General features: G+C 44.0%; 1 protein-coding gene across 4 annotated transcripts in view; it reads right to left on the bottom strand.

Annotated features, from left to right (window-relative positions):
* The window catches only part of KIF1B (kinesin family member 1B), a 135,129-nt gene that overhangs the window by 81,113 nt on the left and 26,769 nt on the right, over window positions 1–27,247 (bottom strand). For all 4 annotated transcript variants that reach the window (XM_032231503.1, XM_032231500.1, XM_032231502.1 and 1 more), the window contains exons 3-12: window positions 27,152–27,228; window positions 23,725–23,904; window positions 19,863–19,928; window positions 17,922–18,100; window positions 15,242–15,353; window positions 14,504–14,581; window positions 13,589–13,654; window positions 6,778–6,853; window positions 4,923–5,001; window positions 3,563–3,705 (exon numbers count right to left, since the gene is read on the bottom strand). In XM_032231503.1, the coding sequence (XP_032087394.1) occupies window positions 3,563–3,705; window positions 4,923–5,001; window positions 6,778–6,853; window positions 13,589–13,654; window positions 14,504–14,581; window positions 15,242–15,353; window positions 17,922–18,100; window positions 19,863–19,928; window positions 23,725–23,904; window positions 27,152–27,228 (1,056 nt within the window). The remainder of the gene's footprint in view (window positions 1–3,562; window positions 3,706–4,922; window positions 5,002–6,777; window positions 6,854–13,588; window positions 13,655–14,503; window positions 14,582–15,241; window positions 15,354–17,921; window positions 18,101–19,862; window positions 19,929–23,724; window positions 23,905–27,151; window positions 27,229–27,247) is intronic.

The raw sequence follows: 27,247 nt of genomic DNA, 5'->3' as shown, positions 1-27,247 counted from the left end.
CGCTGAGCCACCGCATCCTCCTTGGGTAAGGATGGGTTTAGATAAACATGAGCCGTGGGTGGGGGAAATCTAATTAAAAAGGCATTACCCAGTAGACAGCTGTCTCGATATCAATATTCAAATAAATAACAAAAAAACACTGTATTTTTCAGCTACTTCAGATGAGCCCTGGTGGTGCAGTGGTTAGAATGCAGTACTGCAGGTTCCTCCTGCTGACTGCCGACTGCCGACTGCCTGGAATTTGGCAGTTCGAATCTCAATAGGCTGCAGGTTGACTCAGCCTTCCATCCTTCCGAGGTCATTAAAATGGAGACCCAGAAACCCAATATTTTTGCTGTTGCCTTTTTGTTACATTTTGTTGTATTTGTGCTGATAAATAAATAAAGGGAGACTAGTATAGATCTATTTCAAGCTATTTAGCTCTCATCAGCTAGCCATACCCTTACTGGGATTTGAACCCGGGCTAGGCAGGCATCTTAGCCATTAGGCCACAGGCTCTTATCCGTTATCAGAGAAGCCAGGGTGAAAGGTATCTATTAGATTTTTACAACCCCCGGTATGCCCAAATATGGGAGGAAGATCACTACTTCCATTCTCTGTCCTTCGGCTCGTCACAAGAGACCATCCAGGCAGAAACCCAATATTTAAAAATATTTAATATAAAAAAAAAATGGGGTTTCTGCCTGGATGGTCTCTTGTGACGAGCCGAAGGACAGAGAATGGAAGTAGTGATCTTCCTCCCATATTTGGGCATACCGGGGGTTGTAAAAATCTAATAAATAAATAAATATATATATATATATATATATATATATATATATATATATATATATATATATATATATATATATATATATATATATATATATGAATGATAATGTACTGCTGAACTGAATGAAACTTTGCACTTTTAAATTTCCCGCCGTTAAACTGCCAAGGTTTGAAACAAATAGGAATATTTGATACATACACATATAATGCAGATAGGTATCAATTACTCCACTCCACTTATTATGTTTCCAAATATTGGTAGTTCGAGCATAAAAGGGATTTAAAATAGAGGTCCTTGATTTCACCCAGTTTCTCAGCAGATAATTAATGTTTATCAGAGGCCTGTCAGATGATTTCATACTTTCTCTCTCTCTCTCTAACGCTCTCCTGGGATTTCCCTGTAAGGAATTGGAGTGTAAAGTTCAAATGCAGCCCACTCAGCAGAAGCCAAAGATTGGGGGGGGGGGGGAATGGATTAATTCTACAATACACACATTTGCATCCAATTCCCGAGAAATCGTCCAGCGGATCGACTGAAGAAACGAGGTTAGGGGAAACACAAGAAGGATAAAAATACTCTGGGTTAACAGGAGACATGATGTGAGAAAAAGGAAAAGCTTGATGGAAAAAGAAGGAAGTCAGATTTTCAAATTCAACAATTTCAGCTAATTTGTTACCATAACAGGAAGGAGGAGGGGAATCCTCTATGATTTGGGATTGCTATTTGATTTGTGCTTAAGAAACATTCTCTTGCACAGTGGTTACAGCGCAGTACTTCTGCTGACTGACTGCAATTTGGAAGTTTGAATCTCACCAGGCTCAAGGTTGACTCAGTCTTCCGCCCTATGGAGATGGGTAAAATGAGGACCCAGATTGTTGGGGGAAGTGGCTGACTCTGTAAACCACTTAGAGAAGGCTATAAAAGCACTATGAAGCTGTATATGTCTAAGTGCTATTGTTATCTTTCTTTTTCTTTCTTTCTCTTTCTTCTTTTTTTTTCTTTCCTTCCTTCCTTCCTTCCTTCCTTCCTTCCTTCCTTCCCTCCCTCCCTCACACCCAGTGGTGAGAATGCAGTATTGCAAGCTAATTCTGCCAACTGACAGGAGTTCCATCCTGACCGACTGGCTCAAGGTTGACTCAGCCTTCCATCCTTCCGAGGTGGGTAAAATGAGGACCCAGATTGTTGGGGGCAAGAGGCTGACTCTGTAAACTGCTTAGAGAGGACTGTGAAGTGATATATAAATCTAAGTGCTATGGCTATGGAAGACTCAAGAAAAGAGTAACCAACATATAATTTACAATATTTTTTAATGAAGTGTTTATCTTCTCTCTCTCTCTCTCTCTCTCTCTCTCTAAATTTTCAGTTGCATTAACTTTAAAGTTTAATAGAGACATGTTTTGATTAGAAAATGGATGCAAAACGTCTTGTACTATTCTAAGCTTTTAATAATGTACTAGAACATATTCGTCAAACATTTGGCAATCTTCCCATACTTTACTCATTCTATTTGGCTTTTTTTCCCCTCTTTCATCTAGTCTGCCCTTGTGCAGTCTTTTTCTTTTATTCTTTCAACAAAGAATAATAATAATCATCATAATAGAAAGAGATAATAGAAAGCTGTAAATCCTGGCACCTTACGTTCTGCTGGAATAAATCTCAGTTTGGCAAATGAAACTGCCGTGATCTAGTTTGTCCGACCGACTCTGGGAGGGATGAAAATGTAAACGCTGGTTGTTCTGTTTGGTTCTAGGAGGGCATTTTGAGGCTGTTGGATCTGACAGCTACAACCTACTCTTCAAACAAAAGGTTACAGGAACAAACTATTACTTGCTATCCTGGAAGTTGTTTTTCTGGAAGACTTTCTAATTCTGTCCAGGGAAAGAAACGCATAACAGAATAGCAGAGTTGGAAGGGACCTTGGAGGTCTTCTAGTCCAATCCCCTGCTCAAGCAGGAGACCCTATTCCATTTTAGACAGAAGGTTCTCCAACCTCTTCTCTGCTTAATGCTCAACTGGGTGAATAAATCAACAATGTCCCAACCCGAGATTATGGAGTAGGCTTGTCGGTAATGGCCAAAATTGTGGAAACCCTTTGGGAAAAGTGTATTTTCTAAAACCAGCTAATAACGTCACTTTCTTTTGGAGTAGTACCATATGATTATATACCAATGGAAAGATAACTTAATCAAGAATGTAATACAATTACTTTTATGAAGGATTTGTTATTAGAATAGTGGTTATAAAGAAGAAAAGTGAAAATACAAAAATGATCACCATAGAGAAAATTAGATATATACAAAAATTATCACCGTGTCAGTTAATACTTAGTTGGGTAATCTTTAGCACGAGTTATGGCTTTACAATGTCTTCCCATGGAGTGAACCAAGTCTCTCAGTTCTGCAGCTGTTCTAATGTGAAACCAAGATTGAATGATTGCTTCTATTAACTGGCTTTTATTGCGGAGTCGCTTTTGACTAACAAGTTTCTTTAATCGGCTCCATAGATTTTCAATTGGGTTAAGGTCTGAGCTATTCCCAGGTCATTCCATCAGTGGAATATGATGATCTTGAAACTCCAAAAGAAAAGTGTTATTAGCCATCAAGCCTCAAAAATACACTTTTCCCAAAAGGTTTCCACAATTTTGGCCACCACTGCACATGAACTTTGGTTAAAGCTATCCCTGTCTCTTTGCTACACCCTCACATTGACCAAAAAGGATAGATTTTTCTTCCAGAAATGCAACAAGAAAGAAGTGACCTTCTTCAGAGAAACCAGGATCCATCCACTTACTGTCAATGATGTCTCCAAGCCCTTGAGCGCGAAGTAGATCTTTCAGCCGGGTGACTTCTTCCTTCAGTTCCCGCACCAGCTTGGCGTTGGGATCCTCATTGATCACTGCGTTGCATTTGATCTGCTTGGCCCGATCGGCGTATCTGGACAGATTGGTTTATTGAGATAAAACAACGGCAATAATGGATGTTTAAATATCCATCACTTGGCAATGGTCAAAAATCTCGGAAGATAAGACTCCCAAACAGGAGTGAAATCCTCCCGGTTCAGCCAAATCAGTAGGGACGATTGTCCTTGGTTCTACAAACCAAGTAAAAAAAAAAAAAAAAACCTTCCAAGGATCCCGCAGTTCATCTGTGAGCAGCGCAATCGTCGGAAGCTCCCCCCCCCCCCCCGCTTTTTAAAGCATTTTTTTTCTCCTGCCGGTTTGGGCAAATAGGCAGGAAAAAATGATTTAAAAAGCGGAGGGGAAAGCTTCCGACAATCACTCGGCTCACAGTTGAGCCGTGCAATCTTCGGAAGCTTCTCGCCCCCCCCCCCCTCTTTTTTTTAAAGCATTTTTTCCTGCCTATTTGCCCAAACTGGCAGGAGAAAAAAAATGCTTTAAAAAGTGAAAAAAAGTTAGCCATGCCCACCCAGTCACATGAACCACCACCACCAAGCCACACCCACAGAACCGGTGGGGGAAAAGGTTACCGTATTTTTCGGAGTGTAAGACGCACCAAAGCATAAGATGCATCAAGGTTTTAAAGAGGCAAAATTAAAAAAAAAGTTTTTGCACTCTACAGAGCTCCCAAAAGTGGCCTGTTTTTCATGAAAACGGGCCCTTTGTTTTTAAAAAAAAGCATGTATAGCCTTTAGGTGGCTTGCAGAGTGCTCCTGGGGGGTGGACCCCCCCCAAAAAATGAGAAAAAAAGGGGGGTATGCATAGCCTTTAGGAGCCTTGCAATGCGCTCCTGGGGGCTGGGGGGCATAATTGAGCCCATTTTTTGCTCATTTCTGCCCTCCCCAGCCCCCAGGAGCACTCTGAAAGCTTCTAAAGGCTATGCACGGCCATTTTGGTGAAGGGGCGGAGTTTCAGGAGGCAAAAAATGGCTTATTCAGTGTATAAGACATAGCCAGATTTTCAGCCTCTTTTTTGAGGGGAAAAAGGTGCATCTTATACTCCGAAAAATACAGTAGATTTCACCACTGCTCCCAAAGGGTTTTATGTATATCAGCCTGAAGATGTGTGGACTTCAACTCCCAGAATTCCCCAGCCAGCATCTCTGGGAGTGGTTACAAACTCGAGTCGCATTGCCTAAAACAAGGGAGAAAATATGGAAGAGAAACCCCCTCATTTTCTAATCCCGTTCAATACCTTAATGTGCTTAATGTTTCATCATAGTTGATGTCTGCTGGGCTCAAAGCAGCCACCATAGCCGTTCTGGAGTTGCCACCTAGAGAGCAGAAATGCAATCAGATCAAGGAAGATCAACCCTGAATGCCAAATCGTGAAAAGACTCAGCACAAACCCACCATAATTATAATCATAATTATCTAGCCCCGTGATGGCAAACCTGTGGCATGTATGCCAGAGATGAAACACAGAGCCCTCTCTGTGGGCATGCGCACCATCACCAGCTGATCTTCTGGTTTCCGGCATGCACATGTGCGCCAGCCAGCTGGTCCCTGCAAGCACTGGAGCCCCAGAAAACAGCCTGAAAAACGCCCCCAAACTAGACCGTTTTTGGACCTTTTTCCAGGCTTTTTTCAGGCCACTTTGGGAGCTTTGGGGGGCTTTTCAGGATGTTTTGGAGGCATTTTAGGTTGCCTTTGAGGTCTTTTCAGGCAATTTGGGGGGCATTTTCATGCCCCAAACAACTGGCATGAAAACCATCCAAAAACGGCCTAAAAATGGCTCAAAAAATGGTCTGAAAAATGGCAAAAAAACAGGCATGCGCACACAGGTCAGCTGGTCTTCAGGTTTTTGGTGCTTCGGCGCATGCACCTGCATGCACATGCCTTCCAGCATGGGCACTCAGTGCCAAAAAGGTTTGCCATTACTGATCTAGCCCATCATCGGGATGTGAGAAGGCCACTAAAAGCAGGGATTTAAAAAAAAAATACATGTCTGTTGTGGCCCAGCAGGATCCGGTTGAGCTGCTGATGGACTCGGATAGCGAGGAACAATATGAGTCTGCCAGGGAAGATGTGGAGGACTCTGGGCAGGGTTCAGACTCAGAGCAGGGACCAGAGAGGCTGGTTGGCCACCAGGAGGCACCTGAGGCATGGAGCAGTGGGGAGGATTCAAGGCAGTTTGTTCCTGACGCCAGACAAAGAAGGGCAGAGAAACGGAAGCAGCAGCTGCGGAGGCAGACTCAGAGACGATAATTAAGCCCAGGTGGTTGTGGTTTGGCCCCTCCCAAGAGACTATATAAGTAAAGAAGTGGGGAGGGGTCATTTGTAAGACACAACCGTTTGAAACAGTATTGGAATACTCTGTCTATCGTGTATCTGTGCCTGTTGGATTTTCAACTAGTCTTGTATGTGAGTCGTGTCTGGGCCTTCAGCCAAAGGAGTTGATAAAGCCGTGATTAAAGAGTGGCAAACAGCCAAGCCTGTGTCTGGGTGATTTGCAGGTCGGAAGGGGCGGGGGGTCAGAACACATGTCGGTATCATAACAGCATTGTGAAAGATCGATATCTGTCGCCTTGAATATCAGAAGAGGAATTAGAATCCCATTTCAGATAAGCTGGGTTTCATTTCTGGGTTAGCTAAACCAACAAAAGTTGCTTGCATTTCCACATCCCGCTACCAAATATACCATAGTTTGAAAATCAGATTAGCAGAGTTGCCAAAAAGAGACAAGTCACCTTACAGCTTGACGAGTTGTGTGAAAGCTAGTTTTACATTGGCCAAGTCTATGAAAGAAAATTGCAAATTCTTGGTCCCAGATGACCAGTGCAAAGTTACAATCAGAATTTGTTCCACTCCAGAGTCACAGTGCTTTAGATCCTTGCTTGGAAAACCCAGCTGATTAAACCGACATTTTTAAAAAACCAAAGTCCAGGCTTCAAAGACAGAGGATCTAAACGTTATGGCCTATAAAGCCTGTTGCTTCACCAAACAGGGCCATTCTTTGCAGAGAGGTCTACCGCGTGTAAAATAATGGCTAGTTATTCGGGAGTGAAACTTTAAAAAAACGAAAGGAAAAGGTTATCTCAACTTCATACCTAGGTTTTCCCGAAGTAGCCACGTCAGCACAGAATCCCTGTAGGGAATGAAGTCCGTTTTCTTTTTCTTCTTACTCTGCAAAAAGGACATTTTGCACTTAAGGGATGGTTATCGTAAAAGACACTTGCAGTGAGGGGGGTATCCAAGCTGGTGGCCTGCCACTTCCACAGAATGCGATGGGAAGCTACGGCAATTCTCCTAAGAAGGGGACACTTTAGTAGACTCTAAGACAGGGTGGGATTCTACCGGTTTGGACTGGTTCGGGTGAACCGGTAGCTCCAACGATCAGATGGGCCCACCATCCCGGGCTATTTTCCTACCTTTATCTTCTCAGCTGATTTGCGCGTGAATCAGCTGTGTTACTCCTCCGAAGAAACCAAGATTTCTTCAAATTGTGCGCGCACAAATTGTGCAATCATCGAACCGGTTGTTAAACCGGGAGGATCCCACCACTGCTCTAAGAACTTTTTTTTTATCCTTAAGAGAAGCAGAAGATCTGAAGCTGTCCATTGGTTTTGGCACAGAGGGGAAAACTGGAAATGGCAAGCCCCATCTTAGAAGAGGAATTAGAGACAAAAAGAAGGACGCTCTTAAGAAAGGAAGGAAGGAGGAAGAAAAAAAGAAAAATAAATAAATAAAAGGAAGAAAGGAAGGAAGGAAAACAAAAGAAAGGAAGGAAGAAGAAAAGAAGAAAGAAATAAAAGAAAGGAGGGAAGGAAAAGACAGGAAGGAAGGAAGGAAATAGGAAGGAAGGAAGAAGAAAGGAAGAAAGAAAGAAAGAAAAAATAAAAGAAAGGAAGGAAGGAAAGAAGGAAGGAAAAAGAAAGGAAGGAAGGAAGAAGGAAGGAAGAAAGGCAAAAGAAAGAAAGAAAGAAAGAAAGAAAGAAGAAAGAAAAAATAAAAGGAAGGAAGGAAGGAAGAGAAAAGAAAGGGAAGGAAGGAAAAAGAAAGGAAGGAAGGAAGAAAGGAAGGAAGGAAGGAAGGAAAAAGAAAGGAAGGAAGAAGGAAGGAAGAAAGATGAAAGAAAGAAAGAAAGAAGAAAAAAGGAAGGAAGGAAGAGAAAACAAAAGGAAGGAAGGAAAGAAGAAGAAAGGAAGAAAGAATAAAGGAAGGAAGAGAAAAGGAAGTAAGGAAGGAAAAAGGAAGGAAAAAGGGAGAAAGAAGGAAGAAAGAAGGAAGAAAAAATAAAAGGAAGGAAGGAAAAGAAAGGGAAGGAAGGAAGGAAAAAGAAAGGAAAAAGAAAGGAAGGAAGAAAGAAAGAAAGAAAGAGGAAGGAAGGAAGGAAGGAAGGAAGGATGGATCTGCTGCAATGCACCAAAGTGTTTCCCAAAACATCTGTCAGGATAAGGACATTTTATTATCCAAGTTACAAGGCCCTCCTGGATAGAATTTTCTTCATTTCTCAGCAGACAGAAACGGGGAACTGTGGGACAAAACAAAGCGAGGCCAGCTTTGCTCCATATATTTCTTCCTATATTTCTCTCTCTCTCTCTCTCTCCCCCTCCCTCCCACCCAATTGAGTTTTCCTTTGCCAAGAAGGAAACACATTTTCTGGCCTTAAAATCATGGTTGTAAAAATATGATTTTATAGCACGGAAGGGCTGATCCTCCAGGAACACATGACTGGGAGCCTTGTCTCGGATGTGCATGTGGGCTTGGATCCTGGCCACAATTGTGAGGGGTGAGCCAAAAGGCAGCCGATGAATCTAATCAGGATCGAGAACAGATGCTTTGCTTCAAAACAAAGAAACAAAATCCAACTCCTTTTGGATTTTTTTTTCTTTTAGAGAGAGAGAGAAAGAGGGAGAGACTGCTATTCTACGTATGCCTGAATGCATATAAAGGTAAAGGTTCCCCTCGCACATATGTGCTAGTCGTTCCCGACTCTAGGGGGCGGTGCTCATCTCTGTTTCAAAGCCAAAGAGCCAGCGCTGTCCAAAGATGTCTCCGTGGTCATGTGGCCGGCATGACTCAGCACCGAGGGCTCACCGAACGCTGTTCCCTTCCCACCAAAGGTGGTTCCTATTTTTCTACTTGCATTTTTTAAGGTGCTTCTGAACTGCTAGGTTGGCAGAAGCTGGGACAAGTCACGGGAGCTCCCTCCGTTACACGGCTCTAGGGATTCAAACCGCCTAACTGCCAACCTTTCTGATCGACAAGCTCAGCATCTTAGTCACTGAGCCACTGCATCTCCGTCATATAATATATCAACGCATATGCTATATGCTACATACTACAGCCCAGATATTAAAAGACACCTAAAGTGAGCCACGTGTGATCCAATCACACGTTTTTGAAGCAGAGAATGCTCTCTGCAGGACTGTCTTTGATATAGCAAAATTTGTTCATGCCAAGACAATACCGCAGAAAAGAACATTTTCTTTAGAGGGGCAGGATTTCTCCAGCTGCTCCCAACATGCCTGCTTCGAGAAAGCTAGTCCAGAGTTGTGCTCCCTAGCAAAACAGTTTTCACTCCTACAGGGGAGGCTTACTCTCAGTCAAGGGGTGCCGCTGCCCTCACGGATCAGTCGAGATTGACTGTATTTACAGTCAGAGAGCAACCACAATAAAAAAAGAATCTGTGGCTTCTTCCAACGGGCTCATCCCAATCTTTGAAGCAGGCACGCTTGGAATGCGAGAGAGGGTTAGGTGGGTGGGACTGTGTTTTCTTCAGAAGCTCATGGCTAGCTAGGAACCAACAGAGACTAAAGCAGGGTTTCCTAACCCTGGAAACGTGAAGATGTGTGGACTTCAACTCTCCCAATTCTCCAGTTTGCATGCTGGCTAGGGAAGGTTGACTCAGCCTTCGGTCCTTCCGAGGTGGGTCAAATGAGGACTCAGGTTGATTGGGAGCAAGAGGCCGACTCTGAAAACCGCTTAGAGAGGGCTGTAGAAGCACTGTGAAGCGGTATATACCTGTTTCCCTGAAAATAAGACCTCCCCGGATCATAAGCCCAATTGGGCTTTTGAGCGCATGTGCTATAATAAGCCCGCCCCGAAAATATGTAAACACACACGCAGATGGGCCCCGCCATTTCCTCTGGTTGCTTGCCATCCAAATAACACGAGGTGAGGAAGCGAAGTCGGAGGGGGGAAAGGGAGGGGGGAACACGCCCCATGCACCCCACATGCCCTTACCTAACGGCCGTTCCCACAACCCTAGCCACCACGCCCCTCCTGTCACACTAATGGCCACAAAAAGAGTGGCAGGCCCAGTGGTGCGCAACACAGCAGCAGCCACGAGGTGACCACGCTCGCCTGCGCCTTAAAAATAATAAGACCTCCCCGAAAACAAGGCCAAGTGCTTATTTCAGGGGTCAAAAGAAAATAAGACCCTGTCTTATTTTCGGGGAAACACGGTATAAGTATCAGGCTTGCAGCCATCTTTCCTTTTTGGTCTTTGGCCTGCCACACTTTCTATTATTCTACTATGCATTTTCTATTGTGGGAAAATAGGAGGGGGGATTGTATGGAGTTAGATGATATGTAGCCATAACAACATTCTTTCTAGAAAGCCAAGGTCATTCTTTGTGTTTGCCCTTCTGCACATGACCGGAACTGGACGAAACTGGTGGAAGCTGCCAGTATGGCAGTGGATGATTGGACCATGTGATGGACTTGTGGGTGTGGGGGTAAAATCCTGAACTTTTAACTGGGTGGGAAAACCGGGAAGCTTTCAGATTTGGGTTTTCCCAGATGTGCCAACATGTCTCTCTTAATCAATTGGAACTTTGAGGAATCCTTTGCCTCTGACTCGAATTTACTTTCGGATGTTATTTGAACCCTGACAATAAGTCTAAGTGCTATTGCTATTCTGAGGGTTGAAGTCCACATATCTCCAAGCTGCCAGGATTGAAAAATACTGTTCTACAGGCTACCACATTCAGTGACCACTCTTCACCCATCATACCTTGCTGGTGCAGTTATCCTAGTTTTGGAAGCAGCGAATGGAAAAAAGAAGATAAAAGTGAGGTAGAACCACAAACAGGGAATTTTAATCAGTAACAAAGAATCACAGACAAAGCTCCACTATCATTTCCCTCAAAGAAACACACCTGTTAGTCTTACCTCCCATCACCCAAAAAATGCAAGCCATCCATATCATAACTCTAGGATACAGGTAGCTATGAAAAGCCTCAGGGTGGACAGAAGCTGTGCACGACAAACACACAAACAGCAAGGGCTTTAAACCAACTCAAAATTAGCCAGATAAATGGGGCGAAGATTAGCCCACCACATATACCAAGTTCCAATACAGGTAGTCCTCGAGTTAAGACCACAAGGGAGGCGAGAATTTCCGCTGCTAAGCAAGGCAGTTGTTAAGCGAGCTGTTCCCCATTTTACGAGCTCTTTTTCTGTGCACATGGGCTTTGTTTGTTTGTTTGTTTATTGGATTTATATGCCGCCCTTCTCCCAAAGGACTCAGGGCGGCGTACAACATTAAAAAAACACATTATAAAAGTTAAAAAGGATATTAAATAAAGTATCCAAGAACAAACCCAATTGATATTAACAATACAATTTTAAAAATTAGATTAAAATTAACAATTAAATGAATCATTTATTTTGTTTTGTTCAGGCCAGGCTGGCTTGCTGGAAAAGCCAACTTTTTAGGGCGCGTCGGAAGGACCAGAGGTCGGGGATTATACGAAGCTCCAGGGGCAGCTCATTTCAGAGGGAAGGCGCTCCCACAGAGAAGGCTCTCCCCCTGGGGGGTCGCTAGCCGACACTGTTTGGCCGACGGCACCCTGAGGAGGCCAACTCTGTGGGATCGCACTGGACGGTGGGAGGCTACTGGTGGCAGTAGGTGGCCTCGCAGATACCCTGGGCCTAAGCCATGGAGCGCTTTAAATGTCATAATTAGTACCTTGAATCGCACCCGGAAAACAACTGGCAACCAGTGGTTCGGTCAAGCTATGAGCAAACAATTCAGGAAAAGTCCCAAGCTCCATCAGGAACCTTTCAGGGTCCATCAGGCGCCTGGGGCGGAACCATCTAGTCGGTTCCGCCTCCCTGTGGTGAGGGATAGCAGTATGGAAGTCAAGCCTGATGAGGAAATGATCAGACCATGACAAGAGTTGGATAGAAATATCCCCTAAATCTAGATCATTCATCCATTGCCCAGAGACAAAAATCAGGTCAAGCGTGTGTCCCCTGTTATGGGTGGGGTGTGAATTAACTGAGTTAGGTCCATAGCCGTCATGGAAGACATGAACTCCCGAGCTGACTCGGATGTCTCGCCAATGGAAGGCAGATTGAAATCCCCCAGGATCATCAGGGGGGATCATCAGGGGAAATCAACCGCCAATCTGCATCCAGCAGCTCGGGCAGGGCTGATGAAACATAGCAGGGAGACAGGTACGTAACAAAAAGGCCCACCTGGACTCCAAGGCCCCATTTCACAAAAAGGGACCCACACCGGCCTATCTGAGGCACAGTGACCTCCTGAGGTCTGAGACTTTCCCTAATAACCAGCACCACACACACACACACTCCTGCTCTGGGCTCTCGGCTGGTGAAACACCCGGGGGTGCGAGAAGGGTGATGCGGGTCAGAACACGTGATCGCTCTTAAGCTGCGAACCCGCATCCCCTGAACATAATTTGGCCCTCAGCCCCCACCATATCTGCCTCTCCCACAAACAGTAGAGATGGACCCCCCCCCCCAATGGAATGGCTTAATGTCTCCCCCGGAATCCCAACCCTTCCCAGCACTCCCGACCCGGTATCCATTAGTTAGCTCTGGCCTGTGCCCTGGCAGACTCCCCCCCCCCAAGCCTGTGTGAGACATCCAGATCACCCCCCCCCCCCCCGCCTTAAAATTTGATTTAAAAACCCCTGTAAGAAACCCCTAAGAAGTCTCTTCTTCGCATGCCACCTTTCGGGATCCCAAGATCCATCATTAAGGAAGCGTCTTGATAGGCAAGAAGGCCATCCCCGGGAAAGGGGGAGTTCCCGAAGGGCATGTGCAAGTTGAGCTGGGTACGCATGTGCATGCACCCTAACCCACTGCTCACACATATCGAGCTGCACCCACACATGGGCACATTGGCCTGCCACGCATAGGGCCCAGTTCCGAATAGGCTGTGGCCTGGGGGTTGGTGACCCTTGCACTATAAGAATGACTATTAGGTTAGGTTAGGTTTATTTCATTTATATGCCGCCCTATTCCCGGAGGGACTCAGGGCGGCTAACAAACCCAGGGGAGGGGGGTAATACAAACAACTGTAAGTCGAGGGCTACCTGTAGTAGAGTAGTAGATCTGGGTTGAGCTGCTAGGCTGCACCATCCATGCATTGATCACTCTTGTGACTTTGAGTTTGGAAGTGAAGCAGGCGGGAGATGCATGTGCAGGCACAGGGGGACACACACATATGCGCAGGGGTCGCACTCATGCATGGAGGGCAGGGTGAATGTGGGGGGAAGTGCTTCTCCCCTGCAGCCCGTTTTTGCTCCCAGGAAGCTTCAGGGAGGACTACTAGGAGTGGGGGTCAAATGCGCAGGGAGGGGAAGCGCGGGGGGGGGTCTCATGCAAATGAGCAAGAGGGGGAGCGCACAGGGATGTTTGTGTCGCAAAGACATTGCATTTTTTTGGTATGCAATGACAAAAAGGTTAGCCATCACCGAGATAAAACCTAAATCTGTTAACATGATACTCTCTCTCTCTCTCTTTCTCCCCCCCCCCCTCTCTCTCATACACACACCCATACCCACGACTCCTGGAAACAAATGTCCCTTTCACGTCTCACCTGGGACTAAGCCCCAATGAGCAACCCTCTTTTTTAAGGAGCTCCAAAAAATCTGGACTTACCACTTCCGCCAAGGCTGAAATCACCTTCCCCAGTGTGGTGAGGGACTTGTTGATATTTGCTCCTTCCTGGAATGGGAATCAGAGGGAAACAAACATTGCTCAAAGGCCAGACAGTGGGGAAACACAACCTTGCTTCCCTGTCCTTAAGCGGGCTGGGTGTTGATTGATTTCAACTGCAGCAGGGATCTTAATGCCTGGATCTGCCCAGGGGTCGGGTCTCCAGTAAACAATGGCTGAAGAGGACAACAGTCAGTTCTTCAAGCACATTCCTGAAGCTGGCAGGGAGTTGTTGTGGTCCACCTGAGGCCAGCAGAGCTGGCAGCAGACTCGGACAGTGAGGAGGTTGGGGAGGAACCTGGGCCAGTCCTGGAGTCTGGGGAAGGCTCTGATGAGGGCTCTGTGTCCGAGGCAGAGGGGGCCGGGGCTGTCTGACAGTTACCAGCTGCCTTCAGAGTCGGAGATCAGTGGGGCACAAGAACAGTTGGAGCCTGTTCCCAGTGTGCGCATGCGCACTGTTGCCAGATGAAGGGAAGAGCTAAAGAACTGGGGTCGACTTGGGAGTAAGGCCACAGGTGGACAGTGAATGGCCCCTCCCAGAGGACATAAAAGAGGAGCGAAGGAGGAGTGGAGTTTGCAGGAGACAATTTGTTTATTCCTGCATTGCAATCCACTGTTTATCGGGACTAGGCTTCGCGCTGCTGGGGAAACCTAAGTTAGAGCAGGAGCTTTGAAGACGAGGGGCAGGAGTTGGTCTCTCAGAAAACGGGGCAAAAGAGCCCATCAAGGAATCACACTGCTCAGATCATAATCAAGAGGGCAACTTCAGGCACTGGTGGAGGAGGAGGGGGGAGCTTTCCCACAAACTGAAGAATGATGCCCATTTGCCATAAAGACCCCATCCGTGGGAGCTTATACCTTTAATCGAGTCCCTTTGGCACCAGTAGAATCAGCTCTCTCACTCCCGGCGAGGTCCACCAGACTGATTTTGCTCACCTGGAAAGAGGAGGCAGGGAGCGTTCAGGACTAAGACCCAGAGGAAAAACAACTGATCAGATGGTTGTAATGTGAGAGGATCCAACAGGACCGGGATTGCATAATGTTCCATGCAGCCGGTACAGCCTTCATGGATATACAGTGCTCAATAAATGCTCTGCTTTTTGTTGTGGTTTTCCAAAGTATTATCCTAGGCTGGAAAGCTTCTCTCCCACTGGGGATGTGCGTTTTTTTTAAACATGCAATTCCCGTTAGAATTTTAATTACCATATTTTTCAGATTATAAGACGCACCTAGATTTAGAGGAGGAAAACAAGAAAAAAAGGGGGGGTTGGCCTCCGTGCATCCCGTTTTTGCCCTCCCCATCCTCCCGAACCCTCCACACGTTCTGTTTTCACCAAAAAAGGGCCCATATTTGAGTGCTTCTGGGAAAAAGGTGTGTCTTATGCTACGAAAAATACGGTATATCCAACTCAAGAAAAGGTGGGTTTTTTTAAAAAAAATGGGGGGATGAGTTTTCCAAAGATTATCCAAGAGATGTATGGTATTCCCTCCTATCCTACTCCTTGAAAACCAGCTATCAGAGTCTCCCAGCAGCTCTGGATCCATTGCAAGGATCGATTCCCATGGCTATTTTCCAGGGGGACGAAATAAGATTACCTTCTCGGTGGAAAGGTTGGTTTCAGCATCGTGCTTCTTCTGAGTGAAAACTATGGTGAAGACAGCATGAGAGCGACTGCTAGTCTCGTTCATGTTGGTGGCCGCTACCGTCCTTGAGAAGGAAAAAGGGAACACATTTTTATGCTTAGAGAATACAAAAGATAAAGATAAGGCAAGAAGATAAAGCAGAAATGTTTACATCAATTGCTTTATTCAAAGAGGAGAATATATTTATGGATATTGTGCTTATGATGCAAAACAAAAAACCCCGAAATATTGACTTTGGTTTTGCCGATTAGATAAATCTGTTCTCATAGAAATAGCGAGTTATATACTAATGCAAGGGTCAGCAAACTGCAGCTCTGGAGCCGCATGTGGCTCTTTCCTCCCTCTGCTGCGGCTCTGTCACGCACAATTTTGAGAGGAGCTTCCTGTGGGAGGGGGGAGAGAAGCACAGTGTGCCAGAAGACGACTCTATGGCAAGGGGAGCGTTTTCCAGTTGTCTCCACAATTGATAGGACTTTCGGTTATGACAGGTAGAGGGAAAAGTACGCCGCGTTAGGAGGAGACTCTATGGTGGGGGAACTGAACTTCCGGTCAGTCCACAATTGAACAAGGGGCTTCCGGTTAGGACTTTTGTGGCTCCCTGTGTTTTCTTTACTATGGGAAATGGGTCCAAATGGCTCTTTGAGTGTTTAGGTTTGCCGACCCCTGTACTAATGTGTAAAAGTAAAAAGTTGGGGCTGGAATGTTGTAATCTTGTACTGTGCTAAAAAGAGTAGGAAGTCAACGCTTTTGGCTTTTTTCCTCTTGTACCTCATTATTTTCTTTTCTCCTCTCTTTTTCCCTATCTTAATTTCCTATTTTTATTTTTCCTTGTATTTGATACATTGATACAATAAAAGTTATGAAAACACACACACACACACACACACACACTTTGGGTCAGACAGAGAATATTTCCCCAAGTATTCTCCCTTGTAAAGGGGAGCAGATCTTGGCTAAATGGTGGAGCCACACAAATCAGAGGATATTTTCACTTCCGGTTGATGTCGTGGCGATATCAGACACAGGGAATGCACATTCCCTGTGCTGATTTCTCCCTGTTTGTGGGCTCCAAGAAGAGCCAAAGTCGCCTTGTAGGGGCGGTGAAGCAAAGAGGGGCGCCCTGTGAGGTCGCAGAGAGTCGCAGCTCTCCTGTCTGAGAGCTGTTTCAGTGACGGCGAGGAGAAGAGACAGCCTAAAGATGGCTGCCACAAAGCTGGGACAATCGAGGAACAACTAAGACTGGCGCTGGAGCAAAGTAGGTGAGCAGTGACTGGAACTGGGGTAGAGGATTCTTTTTTGCCTTAAATCAGAGGGCATTTTCCATGAGAGGTGAGAAAGTTTTGCCTGCTTCTGTAATGAAGCCTCTTTTCCCCTTTCTTTTCAAATGCTTTAGGCACAGCTACATTTAAATTTTATAATCGCCACCAACTTTAATACAGCTGCTCTGAAGCAAAATAATCACCGGAAGGAATTTAATACTGCAGTCTTTTTCCCAAATGGTCCTTTTTAATCAGTTAATAATGTAAAACACAAAAATGCAAAAACAAATAGTAGGAAAAATAGGGGAGGGAAAAGGAAAGGGAAAAGTGTAGGGGGAAAAGGGGGAAAAGAAAAAAAAGGCATTGACTCACGACTCCCTTTGGTGCAGTACAATAAGATAGTAATATTAAACCTCTACTTTTTACTTTTAAATAATAGTAACAAAATAGCAATTTCTATAACAACACATCTATTGGTAAAGCTCAAAATCAACATTTCGTTTTTTCCCCACCTCAAGCACAAAGTGCAGAAGCGGTTTCCAAGTACGGTAGAAACTAAAGTAATTATGGGGCTTTTTGTTCTTTTATCAAAGCTGACATAGTCCATTTGGCCATCTCTGTCAACTCCATCAACTTTTGCAGCCGTAATAATGCACTCTTAGCAATCATTTTCTTAATAAACCTGTTTTTATATAGCAAGCTGATATTTCAGTCAAAAAGTTCTTTTTAATTCTAGAATAGCCAACCAGAAAATGTTCCCGTAAGTAAGTTTACTTTGATATTTCACCCAAATGGTGTAATCATTATAATTCGGTTTGCAAGAGGCATCATTTCAATGTCAATATATTAGACTACCAACGGTGAGAAGATGATCATTTCACAAATCAAGATTTCAAATATTTCGTCCCTGTCCAGCCCCACAATTAGGTATGAAACTAGTCCTGGGCTTAAGGCCGCAACTGAGCCCAAAACTGAGGTTGCTAAGTCAAACATTTGTTAAGTGAGTTCCCCCTATTTTACGACTTTTCTTGCCACAGTTGTTAAGTGAATCATTACATTTGTTAAGTTAGTCACACAGTTGCTAAGTGGATCGGGCTTCCCTATTGACTTTGCTTGTCAGGAGGTTGCAAAAGGGGATCACGTGACACACACCCCAGGACGCTGCGACGGTCATAAGTATGAGTCAGTTGCCAAGCGCCTGGATTTTGATCACATGACCACGGGGATGCTGCAAAGGCCGTTAGTGTGAAAAACGTTCCTAAGTTGCTTTTTTTCGGGGCCGTTATGGCTTTCAGCAGTTCACTAACTGAACTGTTGTAAGTCAAGGAGTACCTGTACAAGCTGCAAGAGCCCTGAAGTGCAAAGACACTAACCTTGCTTTATTCCCAGCATCCATGAGGTCTGCGATATCGGTGTAAGAAGTGACAGCAAGCTTGGACAGATCTTCCACATAAGGCCCGAGCAGTGGGTGTTCCCGGACCCGCAAATTCCCTTTGTTTTTGGGGTTTAGCAAGTCTCGAACTCTCTCGCAGTAGATCTCCATGTAACTGACCTACAAGAAAGGGACAATAGAAAATTGTGACACAGTGGAGGGGGAGAGGATTGCTAGTACAGGTAGATCTCGGTTTACGACCACAATTGAGCCCAAGATTTCTGCTGCTGAGACATATGTTAAGTGAGTTTCCCCCTCCCATTTTACAACCTTCCTTGCCACAATTGTTAAGTGAATCCCTGCAGTTGTGAAGTTAGCAACACGGCTTTAAACTGAATCTGCCTTTCCCAATGACTTTGCTTGTCAGGAGGTCACAAAAGGGGATCACATGACCCCGGGACACTGTGATTGTCATAAATATGAGACGGTTGCCAAGCTGACTATTTTCTATTGTTTCAGTTGCCAAGTGTATATATTTAAATGAGGTAATTCAAATGAGGCTTAGATCTGTCAGGTTTCCGAAAGATGCCCTAATTGATTCACGAGCCTCAAGCCAAGTTTCAAAAGAAAACCAGTCATTTATTAGGAGCACCATTTTGGCAATACTCTATTGCAGTCAGATCTAAGCCTCATTTGAATTATAGCTGAACTTTACCCCTGTTCCTTCCCTCCCCTCAGTCTGTGTCATAAATCACATTTTCCAATGAGGTGCACCCCTCACAAGCCTGTTGTAATAATCTGAGATCCGACTCTAGCTGAAGGTATGCATGGAATGCGCTCCCCCCCCCTTCTTCACCATGGTAATTTTATGAGTTGACACCAAGCATCTGAATTTTGATCACATGGCCATAGGGATGCTGCAACGGTCGTTAAGTGTGAAAAGGGGTCCTAAGTCATTTCCCCCCGGTGCTGTTGTAATTTTGAACAGTCACTAAATGAACTGTTGTAAGTTGAGAACTATCTGGACAGAAGAGGCAGGTAATGGAAAGGAAAATGGGAGTTCCAAAAGTTGAGTCATAAGTGCTGATTTAGAAAAACTCCATTATTCATCACAAGGGCACTTTAGGGCCAAGACATCAATAAGTATTTTGAGAGCTTCTCTAGATCACTCAGGTATGTAAAGGAAAAGATGAGAAGAATTGCAAGAAGCGATGAGGTAAGGACCCACACAAATAGCTGTGAGGTCAAGGAGCCATCTTATATAAAACCGAGCCACCCTTTTAAGACTGCCCAAGATAGTTTCCTCTGAAGGGCAGCTGCCAACTTCCACTCTTCTCATTTCTTGAAAAAGTTGGGTCTCACGAGAGGGGATCGGGAAGGGCCAAGAGAAGTGGTAGAAGTGGTAGAGGGGGCCAGGGCTATCCGACAGTTATCAGCTGCCTTCAGAGTCAGAGATCAGTAGGTAGAACAGCTGGAGCCTGTTCCCAATGTGCGCATGTGCAGAACTGCCAGGAGAAGGGAGCAGTTAAGGAACAAGGGCCGACTCGGGAGTAAAGGCACAGGTGGACAGTGAATGGCTCCTCCCATAGGGAATAAAGAGGAGCAAAAGGGGAGGGGAGTTTGCAGGAGACAATTAGTTTGTTTAATTAGTGTGAAGATTAGTGCCAAGTATTTTCTTATACAGCATTGCATTTGGAAGATATCAGCCTGGCAGCTCTACAAGCCTGATAAAGTCTGTGGTTGTAAATTCACCCTTGAAAGACTGTTTGCTGGGACTTTGCTGGATGTGAATGAGAGGAATTCACATTACCTTAATAAAAAGGGGTTTTGTTGGAACAAGGAGTCTGCTTCGTGATTTTTTTCACCACGTTGGAAAAAAAAACCCCATAAATCTGAATCTCCACCAAGTCAACCTCTTCGTGCATACGGACAACCTGCTTACCTCCACGGAGTAAGAAATTTCCTCGTTGCTGTTGTCGTTGATCATCTCAAAAAGCTCTTCGCAAAGCTAGAAATAAATGAAGAAGCATCAAGCTATAGTATGTGAAAAGGAGAACCAGGATATTGGGTTAGATAGAACAATGCCACCTCGGTCGGCCGCCCGCTCCAAAATGCATTGGGAGATTCCTAATTTAGCGTCGGCCAGCCAAAATTCATGAAAGGTAAAGCCTATTGGCACTTTGTATAGTTTCTCATGGTAACCAAAGTGGGAAAGCAGCTTGAGTAAAAGGAGGAAATGGGCCTTCAAAACTCAAATACATAGGAGTGCAAGCTACAAGAATCACCTCAGCGAAATAGGTGGCATACAAGTCTAATAGTGTGTGTGTGTGTGTGTGTGTCTGTGTCTGTGTGTGTGTCTGTGTGTGTGTGTGTCTGTGTGTTCCAGCATAACTCTGGAACGCCTCGAGCAATTTCAACCAACTTGGTACACAGATGACTTACTCTCTGGAGAAAAATACTGTGGGGGTAAGACACCCCTAACACCCCTCGGAGTGTGTGTTCTGCTAAGATACAGCCCGTTGTGCCATACTGCCATACTGGATTCTACTGTACAGCACAGTGGAGTTGCCCTGGTAATTGCTTCACAGTACTCCACAAGGGGGCTCCCTCTAGTAAGCGGGAAAATCCAACATTAGAAATTACCGTTGGTCCAGACATTTTCCCCATATAAATAAATACCTGCGCAATGTCGAGTTATCAGCCAGTAAAAAAATAAAAATAAAGATGATTGAAATTAGGAAATTTGGGTTGCAACTCCAAATGGTGATGATTACAGAATACAGAATACCAGAGTTGGAAGGGACCTTGGAGGTTTTCTACTCCAACCCCTACTCAGGTAGGAAGCTGTATCCCATTTCAGACAAACAGTTGTCCACTCTCTTCTTTAAAACTTCCAGTGTGTTGGAACATTATGCAAAATCTTGTCTATTCTGGCATAAAGCGTTAACATTTATTTTTAGAAGAATCCTTTGCATTTTATCCGTTTGGATACTAGGAATCGTAATTTTATATTCAAAATAAATACAGTCTACAAAAGAAATGGCTTTGAAAATATTTGCCATGGCTTCCTTTCTTACAAATGCAGTGCAGAAACTTGAGTGTGAGCAAAAGATCCTAGAAGATCATGTCAATCAAAACACCACAATCTACAGATTTCAATAAAGGTAAGACAGTTGTGTCTAGGTAAACAGAGCGGGTTGTTTCAATTTGTGACCAGTTCTTGTTCAGCACACACCCCAAAACAAAACACAAGCTTGTTCTGTTTTCAAGCAATCACTAACTAACTATGGTGTGACACACGAAGTGTAGAAAAATCAGATTTTTCTAATTCTATGTTTTGGGCTACAATAGTTGATTTGCAATTTGTGACCTGCCGAAATAGCTGCTGAAACCAATTTAGATACAGAGCATTATATAATAATTAATTACTTAATTAGATAATTAGAACTGCAGAAAAAACAATTGCTACCAACCTGCCTTCCATCATGTCAATAAGAGGGCCATGAAAATATCTACAAACTCTTCACATCCTGGACATAAATTGTTTCAACTCCTACCCTCAAAACAACACTATAGGGCTCTGCACACCAACAACTAGACACAGGGACAATTTTTCCCTGAATGCTATAACTCTGCTTAACAACTAATTTCCACAACACTGTCAAATAATTTACGAAGACTGTATTGCTATTCTTCTTCCCTTCTTCCTAGTATCTATCTCTCCCCACTTATGACTATAACCATGTTGTTTGTATCTTTACGATTCAGATTGTTTGTTTCCTAGTATGATTTGATTGCTTATTAGTAACCTATGGCTATTACTAAGTGTTATATCTTATGAGTCTTGATGCATATATTTTATTTTTTCTTTTATGTACACTGAGAGCCTATGCACCAAAGACAAATTCCTTGTGTGTCCAATCACACTTGGCCAATAAAGAATTCTATTCTATTCTATATTCTGTTCTGTTCTATTCTATCTTTTCTATTTTGGATTCTTTGACTTCCTCCCCCCCAGAGAACCTCAGCTTGAACACCTGGCTAGCATTTCATCTAATCCATACGCTTCAACCAAGCCCTGATCAGATTTCCCCTTCGTAGGTTTCATCAGATGGCTGACACGCTTTTCAGACACAGGGCCAAATTTTTCGCTCCTAGTCCCAGAGAAGAAAGATTATTTGGATCAACTATTCACAAAAAACAATTATACGAGCTTAGTTTTTGCTCTTCCAATCTCCTTTATGTTTTTTTTTTTTCAAATAACTCAGCATTACAGACTGGAAAATACTGTCTCTCTGTGCCAAAAGCGCCCTGCCTTTTGAAATTATTTTTAAGAAGACAGATGGACAGATGGACTAAAAAAGCATCTGAAGGAGTCTCTCATTTCAATGTTTCCTTCAAAATGGGCAGAGTGTATCCCAACTTCACTAAGAAGTGCAAAAGTAATAAACAAATAGAACAGAAAAACAGTTGCAAAATCAACGAAAACAAAATCCAGAGTATTTGGATACCACTTTTCTGACCTAGGCATTGTTTAGATGTCACATCTGAAGTAGGAAAAGGCATTCAAGACTCACAACCAACCACCAAAGTGTCACAAATGCACAATCTGAAAGGAGACGGAAAGTAGCAGAGGCATTTTTAATTTTTTATTAAATACAAGTCGATAAATACCCAGCGTTTTCCAGGATATTTATTTATAGGGAGGAAATGTCCGGACCAAGCGTACTTTTCTAATGTTGGATTTTCCCCCTTACCAGAGGGAGCCCCCTCATGGAGTACCATGATGCTGTTATCATGGCAACTCCACTGCGCTATACAGTGGAAGCCATTTCATGGCAGTACAGTAGAATCCATTTAAAGGCACAACAGGCTGCATCTTAACAGAACACACACCCTGAAGAGTGTTAGGGGTGTCTTACCCCACAGTATTTTTCTCCAGAGAGTAAGTCATCTGTGTACCAAGTTTGGTTGAAAATGCTCAAGATGTTCCAGAGTTATGCTGGAACACACACACACACACACACACGCACACACACACACAGAGCCATTTTTATACAGTATATGTAGACTATATGCTGCCCTTCTCATTACGCAGAGGCAACATTTGTTTGCAGAAGGGTGTGGGAAGTTATCATCCAGCCCTCTCCCAGAAAAATGAAATATCCTAGGAAATATTGAAAAGGCAGAATATTTCTCTGGATGTGAGGAGAAAGAAACATGACAGAATAGTTGCCTGTAGCTTCCTGCTCATCCCCACTGTTAATGGGCCAAGCTAGTCCACTTTTACATAATAAAGACTTCTCCACTGCAGCTGCAGGGGGAAGGGATTAAGGAACTTTACTCAACTCTTCACATGGCATATGAGAACTCATCCATACCTGGATTCAAGACACAGCCTAGAGAGTAGCCCCTGCATGGCCCCATGGGAGTCTGACAACTAATCAGAATACATTTCTTACACAGGAACAGGAAACAGAGAGGTGGGACTAAACAGGGTATAAAAAGCCTAGCAAGACCCTCCTTCAGGCCTTCTCTTCTTCTCCACCAACATTGAAGCATGTGAACACCTTTTCTGTTCAGGGCTCAAGCCATGTGGCCCGGAGCAACAATAAACCATCTTTCCAAGCAGCCTCCATGTCTCCAGTGTCTTTTTCCCCACTTGGAGCTGAACCCAGAAGGACATTTCTTTCAACAAGGGAAAAGCTGGGATATCATCCAAGCTTTCGAAAGGCTGATGCAAAAAAACAAAACAAAAACCCAGAATATTTGGGACCTGCAAATTAAGCAAAGATCCAGTTTACCTGTGGGATGATCCCTGCCTGGTTCTCCTCCTGTTTCCCCATCATGGTGTAAGATTTTCCGGCTCCGGTTTGGCCATATGCAAAGATACAGACGTTGTAGCCTTCAAAAGCATGGAGCAGCATTTCTTTCCCGATGTCATTGTAGACACGATTTTGAGAGGCGAAGCAAGGATCCTCAGACTGCAGGGATTTAAGATAAGATAAACCTTTACTGTCAGGTTACTGTTTACTTTTTTTTTCTCAGAACACTTTGACACACATTTTAAAAAATGAAATTCTGATCCCCAGTCTCAAAAGAGGATGGATGGATAGATGAATAGATAGGTGGATGGATGGATGGATGGATGGATGGATGGATGGAAAGGGAGGGAGGGAGGGGAAGCATCTGGACTGATGCCTTATCCTTTGACAACTAGATTCTGTAACAGCTTTGTATTATAAACTATTAACCTTGTTAACTCTCAAGTCTCAAGACTTGATGAAGGAAGAGGTGATAACAGAGGACAAGTTATGAAATTACTATGGTATAACCAGATTTTACTATTTCTATGTGTAGTAGAGGGTGCAAATTCCTAATATCAAACCCTTACAAATGCCTCTGCTGAGAATCAAGTGATTCTGAGTTTACTCCAATTTCCAATCTTTCCACATTACTATTTCTGGAGTGTTCTGTGAGCTACAGAGGGTTGCCAGCTTAAAGAAGTGCCAGTCCTGCCCAACTTTTATTGCCAACCTTTAAAGCGAGTCTTAATTGAAAAATATCAAGGGGCAGAAACTGGCACCTGAGCCAGACACCCCAGTACAAATGGCAGCTGTGTTTTACCAGCTTTACCGAGGAAAAATAAAAGCAGACAAAAGGCTTTAAGAAGGCAAGCAAGCTCAAAAAAAGCAAATGGATTTTTTTGGGGGGGAAGAGTGGCTTTTAAAAAACAAATAAATAAATAAAGCCTTTACGAGGGACATAATTTGGAGCAACAGCTGACCAGGAGAAAATCCCCCCCCCCACACACACTGAAGGAATAAATGAAGCAGAATGTCTCCGAACAAGGTGATCACTCGACCATGCTCTGTATGGAAAGATCAACGTTTTTACTTATTTAACAAGAGAAAGAAATGGGGAAGAAGAAGCAGGGAATTTAGAGGGTTGGACATAGAATTTCAAGGGTACTGAGGAGAGAAAGGACTCTCTATAAGTCCAGCAATGCCCTTAATAAACATTGGATTTTCAACAACCTGGTACAGTTAATATTGCTATTTTTTTCTTGCACTGATGATATTGAGACCTAGGCAAGAATGTCATAATTAGTACCGTTTCCCCAAAAATAAGACTCCCCGGATAATCGGGCTTTTGAGTGCATGCACTAAAATAATCCCTCCCCCCAAAATAAGCCCTTCCCGAAAATATTGCAACGCAGCAGCAGCCATGAGGTGACCATGCTTGTTGCCTCCTGCACTTCAAAAACAATAAGACCTCCCCTAAAATAAGGCCAAGTGCTTATCTGGCATTAGATGCAGACTGCCATCATCTTGGAAATAGACAAAACTCCTTTAAGAAGCACAAAAGAAGTTGGACAAGCTGCTTTAAAGGATGGAATTGCCAGTTTTTGGGAGTTGTGTATTGGAGAGTTGTCTAGGCAAAACAACACCCATCTAAACACTGTTTTCCAAACTCAGTTTCAAGGGAAGATACCAGCGGTGGTATTCAGCAGGTTCTGACCAGTTCTGGAGAACCAGTAGCGGAAATGTTGAGTAGTATTGAGAACCGGTAAATACCACCTCTGACTGGCCCCGCCCGCATCTATTCTCTGCTTCCCGAGTCCCAGCTGATCCGGAAGAAACAGGGATTTTGCAGTATCCTTCCCCTGGAATGGGAGGGAATGGAGATTTTACAGTATCCTTCCCCTGGAGTGGGAGGGAATGGAGATTTTGCAGTTTCCTTACCCTGGAGTGGGAGGGAATGGAGATTTTGCAGTTTCCTTCCCCTGGAGTGGGAGGGAATGGAGATTTTACAGTATCCTTCCCCTGGAGTGGGAAGGGAATGGAGATTTTACAGTATCCTTCCCCTGGAGTGGGAAGGGAATGGAGATTTTGCAGTTTCCTTCCCCTGGAGTGGGAGGGAATGGAGATTTTGCAGTTTCCTTCCCCTGGAGTGGGAAGGGAATGGAGATTTTGCAGTTTCCTTCCCCTGGAGTGGGAAGGGAATGGAGATTTTGCAGTTTCCTTCCCCTGGAGTGGGAGGGAATGGAGATTTTGCAGTATCCTTCTCCTGGAGTGAGGAGGGAATGGAGATTTTGCAGTAACCTTTCCCTGCCACGCCCAACAAGCCAGGCCCACAGAACTGGCAGTAAAAAAAAAAAGAATCCCACCACTGGAAGATACTTAAACTTCTTGTCTCCCATTATACTATTTTTAAGAATATTTCCAAAAGACTTGGGGGAAAAAGGATATTTCACCTAACAAGACTACCCATTTCCTTTGTGAGTCATTCATGAGCAAAGATATTTCTTGTGCAGTAGCTTACTTTACCTCAAAGGCAAAATATGGGTGTCTCTGAGACAGTTTCGCTTGCAAACCTTTCCGGGTTTCTTTTCTTTTCTGGGAAAACCTATATGGGAAATTCCTACTTTGATTTTTTTTAAAAAACAGGTTTTGCGGAGATTTAACATTTTTATCTACATGGAAGCTTAAAATATTTAGTTGCCTGATTTTTCCAATGCAAAGATTTTTGTTTCCTGGATAAATCACAGGGCCCAAAGCACTGTGAATAGGAAGATCCATTTTTCATCTTTTTGATCTTCGGAGAACAACTGATGGCGATACCTCAAGATCCAACAATTGTTGGAAGTCAGTAAAATCTCAGCTGTAGCTTCCACAAGGGATATGGGGGCTTCAGGGCCTAGATACCACTCTGCTTTTATGACTTTGTCTGCTAGGAGTGGAAATGGGGGTGGGGAGCAGTGCTCTTAATAAGCTACGCTAAGAAACTGAAAACTCATCTTTTACGGAGTTATAAACATTCCAAGAGGAAGTTTAAACATAGACTCCTACATGGAAATTGTTTGCTGTTCACATTCCTCCTCGGAGCTGCATGGGCTAATCCTCTCTCTTTCTCTCTTTCTCTTTCTCTCTCTCTCTTTCTCTTTCTCTCTCTCTCTCTCTCTCTCTCTCTCCCTCTCTCTCTCTCTGTGCAAAGCCATCCTTCGACACACTTATACCTCCTATGAAATTTAATATTTCTGATTGCTGGAAAAGGCATTTAGATCAAGGAGGAACCTTGGCTCTTAAAAAAGCTAAAATCGCAATAGAGGAGAAAAACAGCTGTGGGCTGGAGGGCTGGAGAGAGAGAAATATCCACCCATCCAGCTACATCGGCTTAGATATCACACTTTCGAAAGGAATCTGGGTTCAAGACAACTAGCATTCTTACCGAGGTATGGGACCAGTACGAGTAGTCAAAGCTGAAGGATTTTGGCGCTTCTTTAGGATTCTTTGGATTCAGGATACCTGAAAGAAACAAACACAC

This window comes from Thamnophis elegans, chromosome 15 (genome assembly GCF_009769535.1).
Source record: "Thamnophis elegans isolate rThaEle1 chromosome 15, rThaEle1.pri, whole genome shotgun sequence".
Classification (NCBI taxonomy): Eukaryota; Metazoa; Chordata; class Lepidosauria; order Squamata; family Colubridae; genus Thamnophis; species Thamnophis elegans.
Note: the sequence above shows the minus strand (reverse complement) of the source record. Positions and strands in the feature narration are given on the sequence as shown.